The sequence below is a fragment of the Platalea leucorodia genome, assembly GCF_965183815.1.
Source record: "Platalea leucorodia genome assembly, chromosome: 1".
Lineage (NCBI taxonomy): Eukaryota > Metazoa > Chordata > Aves > Pelecaniformes > Threskiornithidae > Platalea > Platalea leucorodia.
Window position 1 is genome coordinate 52,534,247 of NC_138823.1, and position 18,937 is coordinate 52,553,183.

The window sequence follows — 18,937 nt, forward strand, 5'->3', positions numbered from 1 at the left end:
GAAGTAGTGAACAGACTTGACAGGCTATGTGACATATAACTTACAGTCAAAAGTCAGACTGTTTGAAAATGGAAAGCCAGCTCCAGAGCTTTATGGCATGTCTACATAGGTTTGTCTGACAAGAGTGTAGAAAGTAATTTCTCATATTACATGACTGGACAAAGAAAAATGTGTAGTTCCTGGGCCTAAACGTCAGTGCTACCTCTACCATCAGCATCCCAGGGCTGCACACCTGGAGCTTGAGAGAACAAATTCCAACAGAGAAAGAGCTCCCTCCTAACATTTTTCTTTAATACACATCTGCTAGATTCTGTTCGGTGTGAAGTCCACGTTAAAATTAACAATTAAAACACTTACCACATTGTCAAATTGTATCCAATGTACCTCATTGCTAGAGCTGATCCTGGACTGCTGCGTTTGCAAGGCATAAGGAAAAGAGCTGACCTGAAGAACAAGGAGGTTGAATGCTTCAAGGACCTCCCTGCAATTAATAACTCTATCAGCCAGACCATGACTAGGCTCACCATGTGACAGGGAACTTGAAATGGCACTGCAGAAATAAGAATGCAAAGAATTGCCTTACTGACAGCCTGAGACTCAACGGATTACTCTCTTCCTGCAGAAAAATCTCCAAATGACCATGGCACTGAGAATCACAGCTCAAAAAACTCTTTGGAAGGGTGAAAGATGTCAGAACCATTTGAGTGTTTTCTGTGGGTAGACTCAGGCAACAGAGGAAAAAAAACTACACAGGGGACCAAAATCTGCTGGCAGTGAGAAGGTGAATTAGTGCGCCAATTTAAAAGAGCATCAGATGGAGGAAACCAAAAATAAGCCAAAGCTGATGAAATCCCTCTCATGTTCCATGAGCTGTGGGGTTAGGATACAGTGACAATGTTACAAAGTCCAGTGGATTGCCCAGCCTGAAACATCCTCCTAAAAGACTGGGGAACCTGACAGTCTCCTGATGTTCTCATTTCCATCTCCTGGAATTATCCTCGTCTCCAGAATATTCACAAATTCCAAATTCAGCGTACAGCAAAGACAGTAACAAAAATGTGATGGGGGGGGATAAGGTAGGAAAAATGTTGCTTTTATCTATTTTCAGCTGTCCTTCAAGGAAAGTATTTTGTTTGTTACAACTCTGATATTCCAATTCATCCCACAGCATTACACAGCATGTCTAAATCACATTAAGATTATTCTCCTGAGTTTACTCATGGAACAAAAGCAGAATAATTAGCTTTACTTATGTCTTTCTTTTTCCATAGCAAAGTTGTGATTCAGTGTGAAGAAATGTTTCTGCACACGTGTATGTGTTGTTCTGTTTAGACCTAACACTGACCAAATGCAATGTAGCTGATTTTTAAATCCTTTTCTTACAGCAGCTAAGGCATTTTTCAGATGATGCAAAGAGTTAAATGTCTGTAAGCCTTCTTATATTAAAAACACCTCTATCATCAAGGATAAAAACATGAATTAAAACATGAGTGGATTGTGAACATGGGAGAGATTTGGGTTTGAGTAGAGAAAAAGGAGGTGAACAGGAAAAAAGACAAGAAGAGCAAAGAAAGTTGCAAAATTCAGCCCTTTTTCCTGGACTTCAGTACCATAGCACTCACCCCTACAGTCTTGTTAGGGATCCAAAAATCTGAAACTAGTCTCACCTGTCTTCAACTGAATCAAAACTAGTTAACAAATATCATGGGCAAGCAAAAAAGATGATTTCTGATTCTGAGGCACAAAATGCCTTAGGCCTAGAGAAAGCATTGGGTGCCTAAGATGGTCTTTTGAAAAACCTAACTGAAAGATACTGGGAGAGGATGGTTTTCCTTTGGTAGATTGAAGCAGCTACCTTGTTAAATCCACATGGGCATTGTCATGAACCAGCACAAACAGTGTATAGGGATTCTGCTTCACTCGTCTCATGAAGACTTCAAATTTTGTTTGAATCTCATTGTCTAGCCGAACCACATATTTCTCGGCTCTCTGGTATGCCGTTCCATTGTCTTCTAGGCCCAAGTCCACAAGGACACCTGTCAGAAAGAAGAATACAAGAAAAATCTTTTCCTTTGAGTGCATCCAAAAATGAAGCTTCAATGGTAAGTTGCCACTTGTCCGCCAATATTGGGACTTAGCCAAATCACTGATACGCCCCAGTAAGAAGAAGATTATCCGAATACATTTTATCTCACAACAGGGACCGAAATGTGCTTCTTGGCTTCTGGGTTTCCTCCAAAAAGTGCCTGAAGACCTTTCAAAGGTTTCTCACATTACCAAAAACAAAACAAAAAAATTTAAAAAACCTCCACAAAAATTTCCAGAGCAGCTCTCAGTTGGCTATGCTCCATGATCCTAAGCCAAACCTGCCCACATTTAGCCAATATATTAATCCTGCTCATGTCAGAAAAAGTTACCCTGACCTTTCCTTTGCAAAAATCATAAATTTATATAAAACTGACTCTCGCTACATATCATTTTTTTCATGCCCTGCTTCAATGTTAGTGTCGATACAACTACTCTTTAGCAGTCTTTGTAATGACAGATTGCCATCATATTCATAAAGTAGGCATGATGTAATGTATATGGCTTTGAATGCCACTTGAATTAAAGTAGCAGCAATAAGCCACTGCGAAACGTGGGTCAACTATGTATTTGCCAGGGTCTTAATGATTTAAAAAAAATATTTTAAAAAGTAAACTAAAAACCATTCCTTTAAATAAAATAAAATAAAATAAAATAAAATAAACGTGAAAACCTGTTAACAGATATCAGAAAACCTCTGGTTTAGTGTCTAGCAGCAAATTAAGTAAATACAATGTCTGAAGAAATAAGGAATGGAACAAAAAAACCCACAGTTATGTTAGAAAGAAAAAGTAACCCGTACTTCAAGTAATCTATTTTATTCTTTTCATTTTACTAGTAAAATACTACAAAGCAGAGAAAAAAACCACAGAGACGGACCACAATATTGAGCAATATCAGGGCATACCTGCACAATCAAGAAGTGTGGGACTGTTTAGTTCACAGTACAAAATAAGAGGGAAAAAAGCCAACAGCTACCCAAGCCCACTCATAGACACATTACACCAGAAGCTCATATTCATGTTTTTCAAATGCAAATGCAACATATTAGATAAAGCTGAAGGCAGAACAGAAACGTTCAGCTGATTAAAAAAAAATCCTAAATACACAACTATCCTAAGGGCTTCATTACTCCCAGATACCAGAGACCAAGAGCTAAAAAGGACCAAGCATCTACACAGACAGTCCTCAGTTCTATTAGACAGTAATTTTCTCCATGGAGAAACTCTTATGCTTTTCTGGATACATGTCAGTCACTAACCAAGTGGATAACTGAAGTCATTCTCAAGGGGGACATATTCCATAACATGTCTACTAAAGCTTTCTTCATCCTCTTGAAGCATTTGGTACCAGCCATGGTCAGACACAGAACCCCAGACAAGAAAACTCACCACCTGAATCATATGGCAATTACTGTGTGCCAATGTACATGTATTACTCAGGCATTTATCTACCTAATAAGAGAGCTTCCTGCACATACATATGTGCTAATACATATGAGAGCATATGCACAAATGTGTACCTAGAACAAACGGCACTAACAGCTCTAGGGGATAAAAGATCTGAAGAACCGCATTTGCTCATTCACTCCCCCTCTTGACAGCTGAATGCTTCTCCAGGTCATACATTCCTCAGACCTGTATGAATATGGAAGTTTTTTTTGACACTTACGTGGCACAGCTTGGGCCCAATTATGAAAGGAAGATATTTAGAATTCATCAATGATATCAACTAATGGAGCTAATATTGGACATGCAAAATACATGTTGGAGCAACGTACTTCTCCATTTATACCAGATATGATTTAATAACATCACATAGTTTGGTTTAACAGTCTCTTTTCCCTCTCCTCCCTTTTACCTGATTGTCGAATCCGTTGAAGGGTCTGCTGCACCAGGACTTCTGAACGGGGAACTATAACGATGAAGTCTACTTTGCTGAAGTGGCCCAGATCCAGGCTCTGATTGCCACTGTCTGCTATAGCACAAACCTGGGACAAGAGCTTTCTGGCAACTGTAAGCTGCGGCTGGTAAATTTGGAAGGTATCAACATCCAAATCTAGAGTGTGTTTGTTTGAAAAAGAAAACAAAACACAACAAGAAACATGTTTACTTTCCCACCCCCCCAATAAACATGACCCTCCAAACAGCCTACCCTCTATTATCAGAAAAAAAATCACTCACCAGAATAAACCCCAAGACTCTGGAGAGCTGGGTACAGATCACAAATGTCAATTTGCTTTTTTTGATCAAAATACGATTACATATCAGACCTCAAGTACAGCACTGCCCATTTTTTCAATGCCCTAAGTGTTTTGAGGATTTTTCACAGCACAACCCAAGGAAACCTCAATGCCCACATAGTGAAATGCATTCTGTTAAATGAACCAACACATACATAATATGCATGCAGAGAGAGAGAGATAAAATGTGTGTGTGTCTGTGTGTTGTGTATACATATATATACACATAGCTCTAATCTTCTGAAACTTGCAGTTCTTCAGGAGCATCCCTCCATCACTCCTGCTGGGAGAACCAGCCATGGGTGCCGAAGCTGCTGTGCTCAGGGCACAACGGGATGAGAGCCAGCGCACTCATTAATCTGAGGAAACTGAGCCTGCGCTGGTAACCCTGCCAAAAAGACCCTAACAGGACAGCAGGTCACCTGGGAGTTCATTTGTACATCCTCTCCGCTCTGAAGTACCGAGCCCCACTCTAAGTCATGACTGAGATAGCCATATGTCTATATACTGACTGATAGTAACATATGCTGTGAAGGGAAGATGAGCAATACACCTAGGCAACAAATCTCAATTATCGGTGGAGATGTCATTTATTTCTTTGGAGTTTTCTTGATTTTTAACAAAAGTTTAGTCTCAGATTTATTTGAACTTAATAGATGTCAATATAACGCTAGCTGCAGAGAACTGGGGGACGGGAGCTTTGCTCTGTATAGACATCTACCAGAGCATTCATGTTTCCTCGAAGAAAAAGCATGTTCCTGTATTTCAGTATTCCCAGTAGATAAATTCTATGCCTGGCAATCCATGTTTCACAAGCCCCTGAATATTTTCAACTTGCAGATTACCAAATTAAATCCTATAATGCCATTACAGTTTTTGTTTATGGCAGTTTTTCTAGTACAAATTAAATTCTGATTAATGGACTGCTTATCATAAAAACTACCTAGGGCAAATTTATTAAAAAACCAAAGAAAAAATCCAAAAGTACTGCAAATTTAATAGACAAGAACTATTGTTGCTTCTTAAGTAACAAGCCACTTCATAAAATCTTGCACTTTACATGAAAATTGGAAGGTGTTTGGGCAAAAGCCTGGTATGTTAGTTTTCTACAGGCACACGTGTATTTGTGTGTGCGTGCTTACCTCCTGCTCAAAGCTGCCTCAGTGTTCATTTCAGTAGATCTACTTTGGCAGAAAGGTCCCTCTCACTGCCTAGGAGACTCACTTCTCCTTTTTTTTAATTCAAGGCAGATTCCCAGTAGCTTCAATCATTGTACAGCCACATTTTAAAGACAAAACTAGCTCAGAATAATCGTTTGAGAAAACACGAAGGTTTAAAAAAGCACTGTTGCACATCATTACATAGTAAGAACAAAAAAAACCACAAAAAAACCAGAATCAAAAGATCATTCTCCTTCAAATTAATCCTGTGAGGAAGCTCAAGACTTGTCCTTCTGGGGGTGCCAGAACAAAGTACCTGGCAGCCTTCCTATTTGGATCTTCTGATCTGTGTGGAGACTATAAACCACCTTGCTTTCACTCAGATCTAACACTGAGCTGATTAATTTAAGCTAACTAATGTGAGTCAAGAGCATACCTTTCTTTCACAGGGAAAAAGCTTTATTGGAGGTTGAATTTTCTTTGATACCTAAAAGAATCTCAGTGTTCACAGCAGCTCAATGTATCTTTTACCATTACTGTCATATGAAAAGGAAAGTATGGTTAAAACTCTGAATAATGAAAGAATCCCAAAATGAGAAAATTATAATTAGTATTTTTAGACAGGCAATCCTAGCTCATCTTTTGCAACTAAGTATCTCATCACATTACGCTGAATAAGACACATCTCAAATAAGCAAATTATAGATTACAATTGCCTAGCTCTTTCAGTCCAAGATCTTAAAACACTTTCCCTAGAAGTTTAAGCCTCAGGGCACAAGTGTGTAGTGTATGTTAGTACAATTTTACACATGGAAAGTGAGGAACGTCAAAAGTTAAGATACAGGAGGACACCTGGGGAGATCAGAACGAGAACACAGTTCCCCTCTGCCTTAAGCCCCAGGTTACATTCCTTTTCTAGGTGCAAAAGGGTGAGATGAGTCCACGCTGTCAAGGTTATACAGGAACATCTTCTGTATTCTGCTTAGTGCAGAACAGAAAATTACATATTTTAGCTTAGGATTTATAAAACATAGGGGAAAAAACATCGCTGAAGGTTACTACAGAGATTTTCTGTCTGAGAAACTGCTGTATTGCTACATTCAGCTGGCAATATTAATATTTGAAGGTTGGCATGCTGACTGCCGCTGTGCCCTCAGACTCTTCTGAGGCACATGCATTTTGACATTTAACAAGCTACTCACTTATTTCACATCTTGCATGTAAAAAAAATTACCTGGTTCTTGCGTAGAAACCATGGCAATTGCCTCCTGAGATGACACACACTCACTAACATCTCCATTAAAAGGAATAATGACACTTTCCCCTCGCTGTTGTAGCATTTTCTCCAGCAGCTTGTCCAAATCATCACCTAGATAAGAATTAGCAACACCAAATTATCTGGAAGCCATTTCAGACAAGCGTTGTAGAACATTACATACACACATGTTCTCACATAGCTGATGCTGAATCTGCAAAAGGGGCAAGGGGTTGGAGATACAGGGAAGAGAGGGAGGGAGAATATTTTCCTCTTTTATTTACTGATTTGCCAGTTGAATGAATTCCAAAAAAAGAAACCACAGCTGAATAATTTCAGCTCTGTGCCTTTACAGCTAGCGGTGACATCTGATGCTTACGCACACTATAAAACAACCTCTAAAATCTGTGCTAAAAGCGCAAACAAGAAAAGACTCATGCACTTAGGGGTGCCCTGCCATCACATTCAGCAGTATAAACAGTATTAAAAATGTTTTGCCACAGGATGAGTAACTCACACTGCACGGGTGAAGGAGACGAGCACTCCTTTACACGCAGTGAATGGGGAGATGGAAAGAATGCCTCTCAGTGGAGAGGGCAGAGCTGTATTCACGTGCGCTTTAACTGCTGAACAGGAGACACACCAACCCTAATGAAATTACTGACTTGGCTAGAGCTTCTGTTTCTTAGGATCACTCACCTAAAGACGTATTTTTGAAATGTGATGCCAGGAAACTAACTTTCCCTGTGATGAGCTCGTAACTGATCTCTTTTAAAAACTCACTGGTGGTAAGCATGCTTTCTGCAAGTGCCCTAGATTGATATTGACCTGGAGAAGAGAAGGGAAAAAAGCAAGATCAGTCTTTAACACAGTGTACTATCAACACAACCTTTTCATCCTAGAAGTGTGGGGCACGCTGATCTTCAGTCATGGATCCCCACTGCCTTTACCCAGTAGACTGAGAGAGCAGTCTCAAGTCTATTTCGCTAGTGATGGGAGAATTAGTTATATTGGTTTAGCACATCCTTTGCAAGCTGTTGCCCATAGTTTTGCACACTTGGGTGACAAATGATATGCAAGTAAGTATTTGTACCTTAGATGGAATGGAGGATTCTGGGTAAATATGAAAAAGTAATTACCCCTAGTGTGAAAAAAAGTAAAAAACTGACATTACTGATTTATCTGCCTATAAAGGAAAGATGACTAGCCAAAATTCACTTCCATCCAGACACACTCATGCACACACAAGCATCACAGCCAGTCACCAATGTGGAATTTGAAAATCAACATGGTAAAAAGGACAGAAAGCATGTTTTGTTTTACAGTGGTCTGCAGAAGACGGCGGTCAATCCAATATTGCCATGTGAAATAGCACAGCTGTTACACAGAACAGAGAAAAACGAACGGACTATTTTTTCACAGGGTCACTTCAAGATATTTTCTAAGGTAGCCACACAAACAAAGTCTCAGTGTCCTCAAGGAGTAGTAATGACTAGCATACAGCTATTTTTCTAGATCCTCATGGACACCAGTACTCCAGGTCTTGATGGAGGAATAGTAAACTTTGACATTGCAGTGTAACAATACAAAGGAGAATAAAAAGAACAAAAGGGATTTAGAAGCTGGAACAACAACTCAAGAAAATTAATTCAGCAAAATTGCATTGGTATTGAAGTGTACTGCAAATATACTCACCTAGGACTACTACACAGAATTCATTTCCTCTTATCTTTGATGCACAAATGGCAACTACATAATCTGGTAGCTTTTGCTGATGTTTCATTTCATTGAGAGACCTCAAGGTCTCTGAGATGCCCTCTGCCAGCGAATTCTGGGTAACAACCACATGCACGAGGTCCCGGGACACACTAGCAATTAACCTAGCAAGCCAAGGGAGTTGACCCGGTGACACAGAGACACACTGTGCGCTCATTTGCAAGGATCGCTCTCTCAGAGTGAACTCCTGCATAGCTTTCAACATGATCTGCTCAAATTCTTCCCTCAGGGGTATCTGGTCAGGACCTACATTGAAAACAAACAAACAGAAGAACAGTATCTCATATCAAAATGTTATTGAACCAGGAATAATCACATGTCCGTCTTGATCTGACAAGCTCCTTCACCATCTTTTTTACATTTACAAAAGCCACTTGCTACTCAGTGGATATCTACCCACATTGCTTACTCTTGGTTTTTCATATTAGAAGCCTCTCTCTCCCGCCGTCTCCATTTTTTTTTTTTTTTTTTTTTTTTTAACAATGAGGAATTCCATCTCATTCCTAGCTTTTCTACCTTCAGAAACTGATGGGACAAACAAGGGAGTGGGAAAATGTGTGCCTTTTGCCTGGAACAGAAGGATTAATCATGTAGCCTCCATATGTTTTCACAGCAGAAAACCCAAATGCTTATCCTTGCAGTCTAATTGCAGCCGTGTGGTATGACAAAGCCTCTCAAGTGGTCTCCGTTTTGCTTTTTCTCATCATGCATACTAGTAAACTAAGCATGGATGTAAACAAACACGTTTAACCCCTTCTTTTACTTTAGTTAAATTAGAATAAATTAGCAAATCCTCAAACTTCTAACGTAAAGAGGTATATGCAACTTCAGATCTACATTCCCCAGACTTTGTAAACTATATTGCGAACTTGAATTGGCAAATAGAAATGTAAGCTATCCTATCTTAGCATCAGTCCCCCAACTCAGCTTCAGTTAACATTTTGCTCAGTAAGATTTGTCTCATTGTCAAAGATACTCAGGAAAGGATAAAAATATTCATGAATGCAGAGTAAAAAGTAACCACAGCTTAAATTGCCAAGATCTCATGTCAGTGCCAAAGGAGACAGCTTCACGCTTCAGCAGCTTGCTTTTCTATGACAAAAAGCGGGGGGCTTAAATATCAGAGATATGTGAAATGCTGGTTTTGGTTTTATGTTTTCTTTCAGGGCCAAAGACAGCAAGCAAAAAGGGGAGTGAAAGACAGGGAACAGAAATGTTGCGTGAGAAGCAGGGCGGGGAGTGGGTAAATAACCTATAGTACAGATTCTGTAAAAACTGCCGCCTGTTGTCATTTTGCCTTTTTGAGAAGTAACATATGGGCAGCATCACCATCCAATTACCATAGGATGGCAGGACAACTATACACTTGTGAACGCAAGGCTGTTTTCATTTTTGATGCAAACTGAAAAGTTCTGATGAGTCTAATTTAACGCAGCATGGGCATAATTCTCTCTTTATAGTTCTCTGTTTTGGAAATATATTTTCTTTTCCCTTCTAAGAAGGCATCACGCATTCTAGGTCTTTGAAGATCTCAAAACAGAAATAATAGACATTTATAGACAGAGAGATAAATCTTCTGCAGAAATAAAGTCTATCTACAACATATCAACCGCAAAAAAAAAAAAAAAAGCTGTTATACACTAAAAGAAATAAAAGCAAGCTTTTGCTGATTGAGGGAGGTTACTTAAGAGACAGGCTCTAGGCACAGGGGTCATCATGAATCCAAGAAAATGAAAATAATTGGATAAACGGAAAGACTTCTGTATGAGAACACACAGAATTTCATTCAGATGATTTATAAGAGAAAAAATGTAAAGAATAGTTAGTTATCTGAAAGGCACTGATAAGGAAATATTTTGAAATTAGTGAAGTGTTTAATACCACACTGGGCTTATGGCAGTCTTTCTCCACAACTATCCAGAAAAACAATGGAACTAATATCAGATGAGATGGAAGACAAAATGATAGATACTGATTTCAATTGTGAACAGTTTCATAAATACATATACAGGAAACTGTCAAGGTTAAAAGGGAATATTTGGAAGCTTCTGTACAGAAATGAGTACGCAAAGGATCATCTTGACTTCAGAAAACAAAACTGCAAAACAAATAATACTATAAAATGTTAATATCGGAAAAAGACCTTGTTAACATAGTTATGCTTCCAAAAGCACCTACAGTTTAAGACAACATATTCAAATGCCATCCCTTTCTGGGTAGGCACACTTCACAGTGCATCCCACAGAGAACTACTCTTCCAACCATCTAAGACTAGGAGAATTGCTGGAATAACCTCTTGCTTTGAGTGTCCGAACATCCCTTCCACTGAAGACAGAGGCTTGTTCCTGCCTTGAGACTGGACGTGCATTCAGGTATCAAAGCTACAAAACACCTCTGGGTGTCACGACATACACAGAGTCAAAGCAATTCAAATGTACCACCACAAGAGAGAAGGGAGAATGATTTTGTAATTCTAAACAGGTAGTTAACAGAAGGTCCAGAAATCTCCTCCAGCTGAAAAACCAAAACACAGACACTGCGTAGGATGACATCGTGTTTGTAGAAACGGTAGTGCAATAGTAAAAAGCAGATGATTACAAATGATAGAATGTAACCTGTACTGCAAACGTGGGCATTTTGAAGTATAAAAACAAAGCTTGAGAATACTTCACTATGAATGCTGCCAAAGATAACAAGCGTGAAATCTGAATAAGTACAGGAGACAAACTGTAAAAAACCACTAAAATCAAACACACCTCTTGATCTTTTTTTACTTATTCCTTTATCACAGTCAGTGGAATTTATTTATAGCAATGCTATGGCTCACAATCACACCTTTAACTGTGTATAGTCTTCACAGTAGGTTTAAAATGAAAGCATCAGAAATGCACTTATTTTGTTTGCTTTGATTTGTAACATCACTGTGCGATTGCTCAGCTGATTTCTGAAAACACAACAGCATTATCCTACAATTAATAATGTTGTCATAATCTCACAGGAAAACTGAAAGGAATTCTCAGACATATCTTTTTTCAAAAAAGGAGTACTTTCATAAACAATATTCTTATGATCTGTGATCACAGTCACCTGCAAACATATTGTGTACAAGTAGTGAGATCTGAAAAAATTAGGCAAGACAGTATCTATTTCATTCTTCTGTCTGCCTTTTTATCTTTGTCTTTATCTTACTCCTTTATCTTACTCCTTGCTCTGGAAAAAAGAGTAACTTTTTAGTCCTATTTCTCAAGAAAAAAAAAGAGGCTCACATGAATAAACTGTTAATTTATGTGCATATTTCTCTCTTCTCCTCATCAAAAACTTTTGAAGCTGGCTGCACCTCCAATCATCTTTAATCTGCTTTGATTTTATAAAATGGGATAAAGGCTACAGTTCAGCGCAACTGTCACAATTCCAACAGTTTTAAGTTTGTAGAAATATTCAAACCAGCAACGTGTTTTGATCCCCATACTGTGCAGAATGTTTTTACTTTTCTCCTCATTAGGCTCTTCCACCTTACAGTACTGGCACCCATCTCCACATAAGGCCAAATGAAAAATTATTCATCTTTGCACAGCTAAGAACAAAAACCGAACTGAACACCTGCTAGTAAGGGAACTGCTTTATGCTGAAGGCACAGTGCTCGCTAGACACAGCTTGGCTCGGCCCCAGAAGCTTTGCATGAAGCCTTCTCTAGTTTGCAGCAAGTATAGACTTGCTGCATCCATCTAAGGCTGGATTTGCTCATGGAGTGTAGTTCACTGACTTGCTAAGTTTCAATAAATAGTTTATTTTTAATTGGGAATGCTGTATCAGCTGGCTACATGTTTCTCTAAAGTAAATTTGCAAGCTGCCTCTATCAATCCAGAACGTGTGAAGCAGCTGATTTTAACATGCAGACTCTACACACTTTCCAAGGAAGATGAAAACCTCAAATACCAAATTTAAGCACACTGAGAGAAGGGCAACAGAAAAACATAAAGCCTGTAAAAAATAAAGAAACCTTCTGTCAGTTCTAACATGGCATCCAATGGACTATTGAGGCAGAGAATGATAAATAAAGCAAACAGGTCACTTAGAGAGTGTTACAACACAGAAGACAGCCTCCTCCTTGTGTGTGACAGTACTGCATCAAGGGAGGAGAGCAAAGCATAAGAACCCATGGGTGAAACCTACACAGAGCACATTTGCTCCCCAAATTACAGGGTTATCACCAGTTGCGCTTCTTTTGAAACATTTGCACATTTCATACCATTATGTATTACAGATGCCCGAGTGGAAACCCAGTACAGGAGAAGCAGCGTGCTCTTCACAGAAGTCATTTCACACTCCTCTATGATGAGCCGTATCTTTTCAAATACAGAAGTTAAGACTGAGACTGCTGTGAGAAGTTTCCCAACACTATCCTGCATTATTCTTTAACTTCTAAAACCTTACTGCTGATTTTTACCCTAAGGTAGGGAAGAATATCTGGACCCGCAATAAGAGAAATAAAATGTGGTTTGCTGGTTTGCTCTCCAACTTGCAAAGAGTCCATTTCAAAAAGATTTACAAGAATGAGATACTCACTGAATCACTTGCCTTAGTCTGAATAACAAATGTGGTTTTCATGTAAACGGTGCTGTCACCAAAACAATGATGATCATCACACATCTGCCAGCATTTGTCACAAAACTGAATAAAACAGACTGAGTGTCCTTAGAAAGAGCTGTGATAACTGATGGTTTGATACCCTAAGCAAATGAGTTATCTGCATTGCAAATCCATTTTCACAAAGGTGACCTGGTCAATCCCCATATGGAGAGCAGAAGCAGTATCAGCCTTTAAATTCATTTCACTTTTTCAGCCTGATGAACAAAGTAGCAAAGTCACACACACTAGATGGAGCCACTTACCTCTTCCAGGCACAAAAATAGCCAGAAAATTAGCTCTGAAACCGACGGAAAGAGGGTGGAGAGAAAAAAGGACAGTCACAAGTAAAAACAAGTGCTTATGACAAATTGCTTACCTAGTTGGACAAGATACTGAATAGTTAGAAGTATCATATTCTCCACACTTAGCAGCTGACTGCTGGTCAAACCCAAGAGATCCAAATCCTTGTTTTCCAGCTGTGTAATCTTGTAGCAATTCACCAGCAAGGGACTCACAACAATATCACCAACATTTCCATAGAAATAAGGTAAAGTGCCATAACCTTTGATAAAAGAAAGAAAAAAAAAATCCCCAGAAATTCACAAAATATGCCACTACATGAAATCTTGCACAATGTATACATTTCCAACCCTCTCCTTAATGTTATCTTGCAAGATATACTGCATCGGTGACTGTTCTTGGCATTATAATTGCTTACAAAATAAATGAGATAGGCCAGTGATCCTTTGCTGTATTTACAACAAGCGATCACATAGATTTGCAAAAACTAACAATAACCGTATACCAGAAGGATAATCATTGCTATCCAAATACAAATGAGAATATTATGTATTTGGGTCTTACCCTGACCTTTAAGTACAGATTCTCCATAATATAGTGTACAAAAAAGAAAAATCAATGGAAGCAAAAGTACATTGATCTTAACATTATAAGAGCAGCATAAGTCACATTAGCATTGACTCGGCCACTGTGGTACTGCTGTGATTAATTTCACTTTTTTGCCACATTTCCACTCTGTTTTCATAAACAGGTTAAATAAACATCAACAACTAAACATGCTGTTCTGAAAGGTAAAGCACGTAAGCACAGCCTAATTCCTCTTTTCCTCGAGAAAGTTTTCGTTTTAAAAAAAACTTTCCACACAAGATTTTGCCAAACCCATCCATTTGGGTACATCTGGTTCTGTACTATTAATAGGACGCTGTTTCTCAGGGCCACTAACATTTAGCCTAACTGAGGACTTCACTGGCAACTCTCCAAAAGCCTAAGGGCTGCATTCAATTTGCACTTAAGCTGATGACTGTAGGCACCCTCATCTTTAGTAAGGAAGCGTTTCTCTGAAAACCATTAGAGCACCATGCTAGAGCTTTAGAATAGGCTTCTAGAAAACACCGCCACACAAAACAAACCAGTAACCCTATCGTTGACGGTTTTTTTACTAGTACACGGCCCTGTTAATTCTCTGGGAATTGTGTGTATTAGGAGTATCTGTGCAAGTGAGGACTTGGAGAACTTCTCCATTTCTTCAGGAATGATAAATTATTCCATGGATTGTATTCATAGGCATGTTCTGTTAACACTGAAGCTACTTTATACAACCATCTGTATGATGCTGGACTGAAAAAGAGACTTAAAGAGCCAAAAAAATTTTGGCAGTACTAGCCGACCCATCTTTGTTATATAGTATGCCCAAGTAGCTCAGCTTGAAAGGGATATTCGCATTATGAGCCATACTTTTAAAGTAAAAGCAATGTCTTTCTAAGGGTTAACAATGTACTTTATACAGCTAACAGATTTTAAAAGCCTGATCTGTTATCTCAGTTGCTTACAAGAAGCATGGACTACAAAAGAAAAAAAGTTAGCATGATTCATTTCTGAGTAGTCAGTTTGAATAAATTTTCAGGTTCTCATGCAGAATCCCTGGGCTTCAAGATCTGGACTATAAATGCTGCAGGAAATATTTGCTTGTTTTTTAAGTTGTTTACACTGGAAAGCTATTTTCATTACATGGAAATATTTCTATTCCTGGGTTTTACAAAAATCTTATTTGTACAAAACTTCAATTTGGCCACAGTTTTTATATAAATTTGACCTAGTTGTGATCCGTTTGCAAATCAGGTTCTCCAGAAATCCCTTAACTTCCAATTTTAAGTGTTGAGCAACTAAAGCAAACTATCCGTGACCAACTGACTTTGTATTGTACTGAATGCCAGAACCAACAAAAAGAAATCAAAAAACTCCCTCTGCTAGGGGAACATGCATTTATTCAAAATGCAGCATTTGATTCCCCGGTGTAAGACTTACCTATCAGAATCACTGGTCTGACTCCCGAGTTATTCAGCAGGTTTTCAGGAACTATTACAGTCTCCCCTGCTGGGATGGGTTGAGGCTGTAAAATTCCAGTTAACATGGATTGAGGAACTGGGACTGACAAAAGAGGCTCTATAAAATAAAGAAAAGAGAAGCTTCCATTACTAAAAGGCTCATACTGTGATTTGGCCGTATGAACAAATAAGAAAAAATTACTGCAGATCACTTACTGTAATAAAATTCAAAAGGTCTCTGCATTTCCTGCTATAGTTTTAAGTAATTTAAATTAAGAGCCTATATCCTCCTGTAGCCCCACCCCTAAAATAAAACTTTTTCTGACCACTGTATTGTTGGTGGGAACAAGAGAGGAAAACACAGGTTTGAATATGCATCTTCAAACAAAGCCAAGTACTAAGCCAAAAGGCCACCTCTAGGACAGAGGCTACTTCTCAGTACTGCCTCTCAATACAAGGGAAGAGACTGCTCTGACTTCTGACATAGAATGTATGTAGATAAGAAAAACAAATACAGGCCAAAATCTCAAAGTTGTCCTTAGTTGCTATAAGGATAAAAATTAGGCTTTACTCACGAAAGAGCAAAAGCAGCTTTCACAAGTAAAAAGAAAGGAAGTGCAAGAATTTTGTAATCTGTAATCAGGTTTCAGCATGAGGTCTGTTTCAGAAGTTTCTCAGGCTTCATTTGGTGGTTTGTAACAGATTTTTCAAACAATGCCACCAAACAAGCATCCTAGGCAGCAAGAATGAATGCATCCACGCATATGTTTTAGCCATGGAATTGTTTATCCAATAGAAAAAAACACTACAAAAGACTCATGGAAAATGGAGTACACAGCAGAGGTAGTGGATTTGTGGAGACAAACTCAACAGAAGGGAGGAGACTGCCTTATATCACGTATCTTTGGCAGGTGTCTGAAGCTAGAAATCTACAAAAGCTGCGACTGATTTGAGGTGCTCAAGTAGGCAGGCCTGCACTACCATGTAACCCTTCTTCCCATGACGAACATCTCTGAAAATCAATTCCAAAATATCTCAAAATCAAGCCCGCCAAAGCAGAGTTAAAAATACATTGTGCATATTGACAATTTTTTTTTCTTCCTTGTATATTTATTCTCCCACTCTACAGAGACCAAAATAAGTAATTGCTTATTCCCCTTTACAAAGTATTCTGAATCCCACAACTGAAAAGTGCTTAAATAGTGAACAGTTTTGTTGATAGCTATCATAAAGAGGCACCTACATGGATATTGATGAGTATTCACACATACTCATATTTAATCCGTATTTAAACACATTAATATCGTGGTGTTGTATATCCCTCTTATAGCTTTTCCAGGCACAATAGACATCTGGTCTCACAAACTTTATGCTTTTCACTAAAGATGACCTAGTGGACATCAGTGTCCTTTGTTAGGCCAAAATTATATAAAGCCCTTTTTCCTGTGCAGGAACTGAGTGTACTGTTTCTGTAGCATGTCACACTAGATTGAGACACAACATTCAAGGTGAAGGCTAATGGAAATCCTGCAAATATGTTCATATATCCATACACCTGCACAATTTTAGAAGAACTGAGTTACATTTTGGGGGACTGACTTAGATAGCTTTGGATCCTTATTAATATTACTTTCCTCTTCCTTTCCTCTCCCTCCCCCAGTAATTTTACTTTCCCATTGTCCCATCTTAGATTATGGCAACAAGGACCAGGCAATCACATGTGTTTTTCTGGGGCATTTGAAAAACTCTCCATGGTGTCCTTAACTACTTCAACAAGCTTAGTTATGTTTTCTGTGCAACACTTCAGAGAAGCAGCACAGGGCTACTGGTCTGGCTGAGTACAGCTTTCCACAAATGAAATCTGCATGATTCAAGTTTTACCTGTTCTTGCTGAAGGCCGAATTGTAGGAACAGGTACCGCTAAACCAGGAGGAGGGACGGGGGACCCAGGAGACCATCCCCGGTGACGTTTCTTTGGTGGTCCAGAACTGGACATCGATGCTGAGAAGGAAAGCAAAAACTAATTCTAAACCTCATCTTCCCAAATGACCAGATTCCAGCCCCCATTTCCATTTCACATTGGTCTTGAGCTGGTATCATGCCACAGAGCGTCAGAGGTTTACACCTAGATTTACACGAAGCCAGACTATGATGTGAAAAATGTTGTTACCTGTGTTAAAAAGTACAGCATTATCATTAATGGTCATGCCAAAAACCAAATGGATCTGTAAAGACTGAATTGCAGAAACAGCAATGACGGGAAGAAGAACGAAATCACGAATTTCAGCCTCAACAGCCAGTGCAGCTTAAAATAAAAGAACGGAGAGGTTTTCTTTACCTTGGTCTCCAGCTGCACAGCCAGGGCTTGGAGATGTCGAGTGAGGCATTGGCCGAGAGACTGTAGAACTCAATACATTATTTCTTCCTCCATTAGCGTTTCCATTAGCAACATCAGTGGCACGCAGCGAAAGAGGAGCTGAGTATAACAAAATACAGAGTGTATGACTTGAGACAATCTTGAAAACAAACAAACAAAATAATACGGCCCCATGCAGACACAAAAGAACAGGGCAAGATGCGTGACTGAAAGAAACATACTCCAGGGAAAGCATGAAGTGTACTTGGCAAATAATCTGGACACAGGCTGCAAAATCCTAACCTTGAAACGCAGTGTCCAGATTTCAGGGTGGGGAGAATAGGTGGAAAACAAACCCCACTAAAACAAAATAGAAAATTACACACACAAAAAAATTATTGGGAAGTTTGTGACACATTTTTTTAAGCACTGAAAATCTAAAAAAATGCATATAACGAATTCAGTTTGTAAAGATTTCTAAGCCTCTCTGGTGCATCGGTACGTTTTTCTGCCAGTCGTCCATGTGCCACACACAGTAATTCACTATAGGGCTCTAATCTAAAGCTTTAGCAAGGGAGACTGGGCAGAGGAGGACAGTTCACTGTAAAGTACACATGCTCTGAGCATTACTGAGGCAAACTATGCTGTATTTTGCTACCTTTGCCTCAGACAATCCTCCAGTCCCAGCAGGTCTCACACCCTGGCAGGACCCACTATATCGAGATCACGAAATGAAACTACAACAACAGAGGATGACAAGAAGTTATCCTCATGCTTCTGAGCTCCTTCTTATTCTTTTTCAGAGCCTAGTTTTTGCAGGAGGAAAAAAAAAAAATGCATAAGCTACATAGAGCAGACACGGAGCTCCATGGGGACTACAGCTTCTTGCCGTTTCTGCCAGGTCCACAAGGATTTTGCTCCAGGAACGTATTCCAGGAGCAACAGCAGGAGATGGTGCAGCAGCTTGCTGATGTCAGCCACAACAGAAAGCATTTCAGATGTGGGTATTTAGCACAAAACACTGTAGCAGGGAACTCTCCAGCCACAGTCATCCAAATAAATTCAGGCACAAGATTCCCAGGTTGCCAA

The 18,937-nt window shown here is 39.1% G+C and overlaps 1 protein-coding gene across 4 annotated transcripts in view; it reads right to left on the bottom strand.

Moving 5' to 3' along the window:
• GREB1L (GREB1 like retinoic acid receptor coactivator) overlaps positions 1-18,937 on the bottom strand; it is a gene marked incomplete at its 5' end in the record, with an annotated part of 63,820 nt that overhangs the window by 26,310 nt on the left and 18,573 nt on the right. For 3 of the 4 annotated variants that reach the window (XM_082317528.1, XM_082317526.1, XM_082317527.1), the window contains 10 exons: positions 358-550; positions 1,856-2,036; positions 3,946-4,143; positions 6,722-6,856; positions 7,442-7,570; positions 8,438-8,764; positions 13,524-13,709; positions 15,473-15,610; positions 17,374-17,493; positions 17,831-17,968. In XM_082317528.1, the coding sequence (XP_082173654.1) occupies positions 358-550; positions 1,856-2,036; positions 3,946-4,143; positions 6,722-6,856; positions 7,442-7,570; positions 8,438-8,764; positions 13,524-13,709; positions 15,473-15,610; positions 17,374-17,493; positions 17,831-17,968 (1,745 nt within the window). The remainder of the gene's footprint in view (positions 1-357; positions 551-1,855; positions 2,037-3,945; positions 4,144-6,721; positions 6,857-7,441; positions 7,571-8,437; positions 8,765-13,523; positions 13,710-15,472; positions 15,611-17,373; positions 17,494-17,830; positions 17,969-18,937) is intronic. The other variant, XM_082317529.1, reaches the window with a different exon arrangement.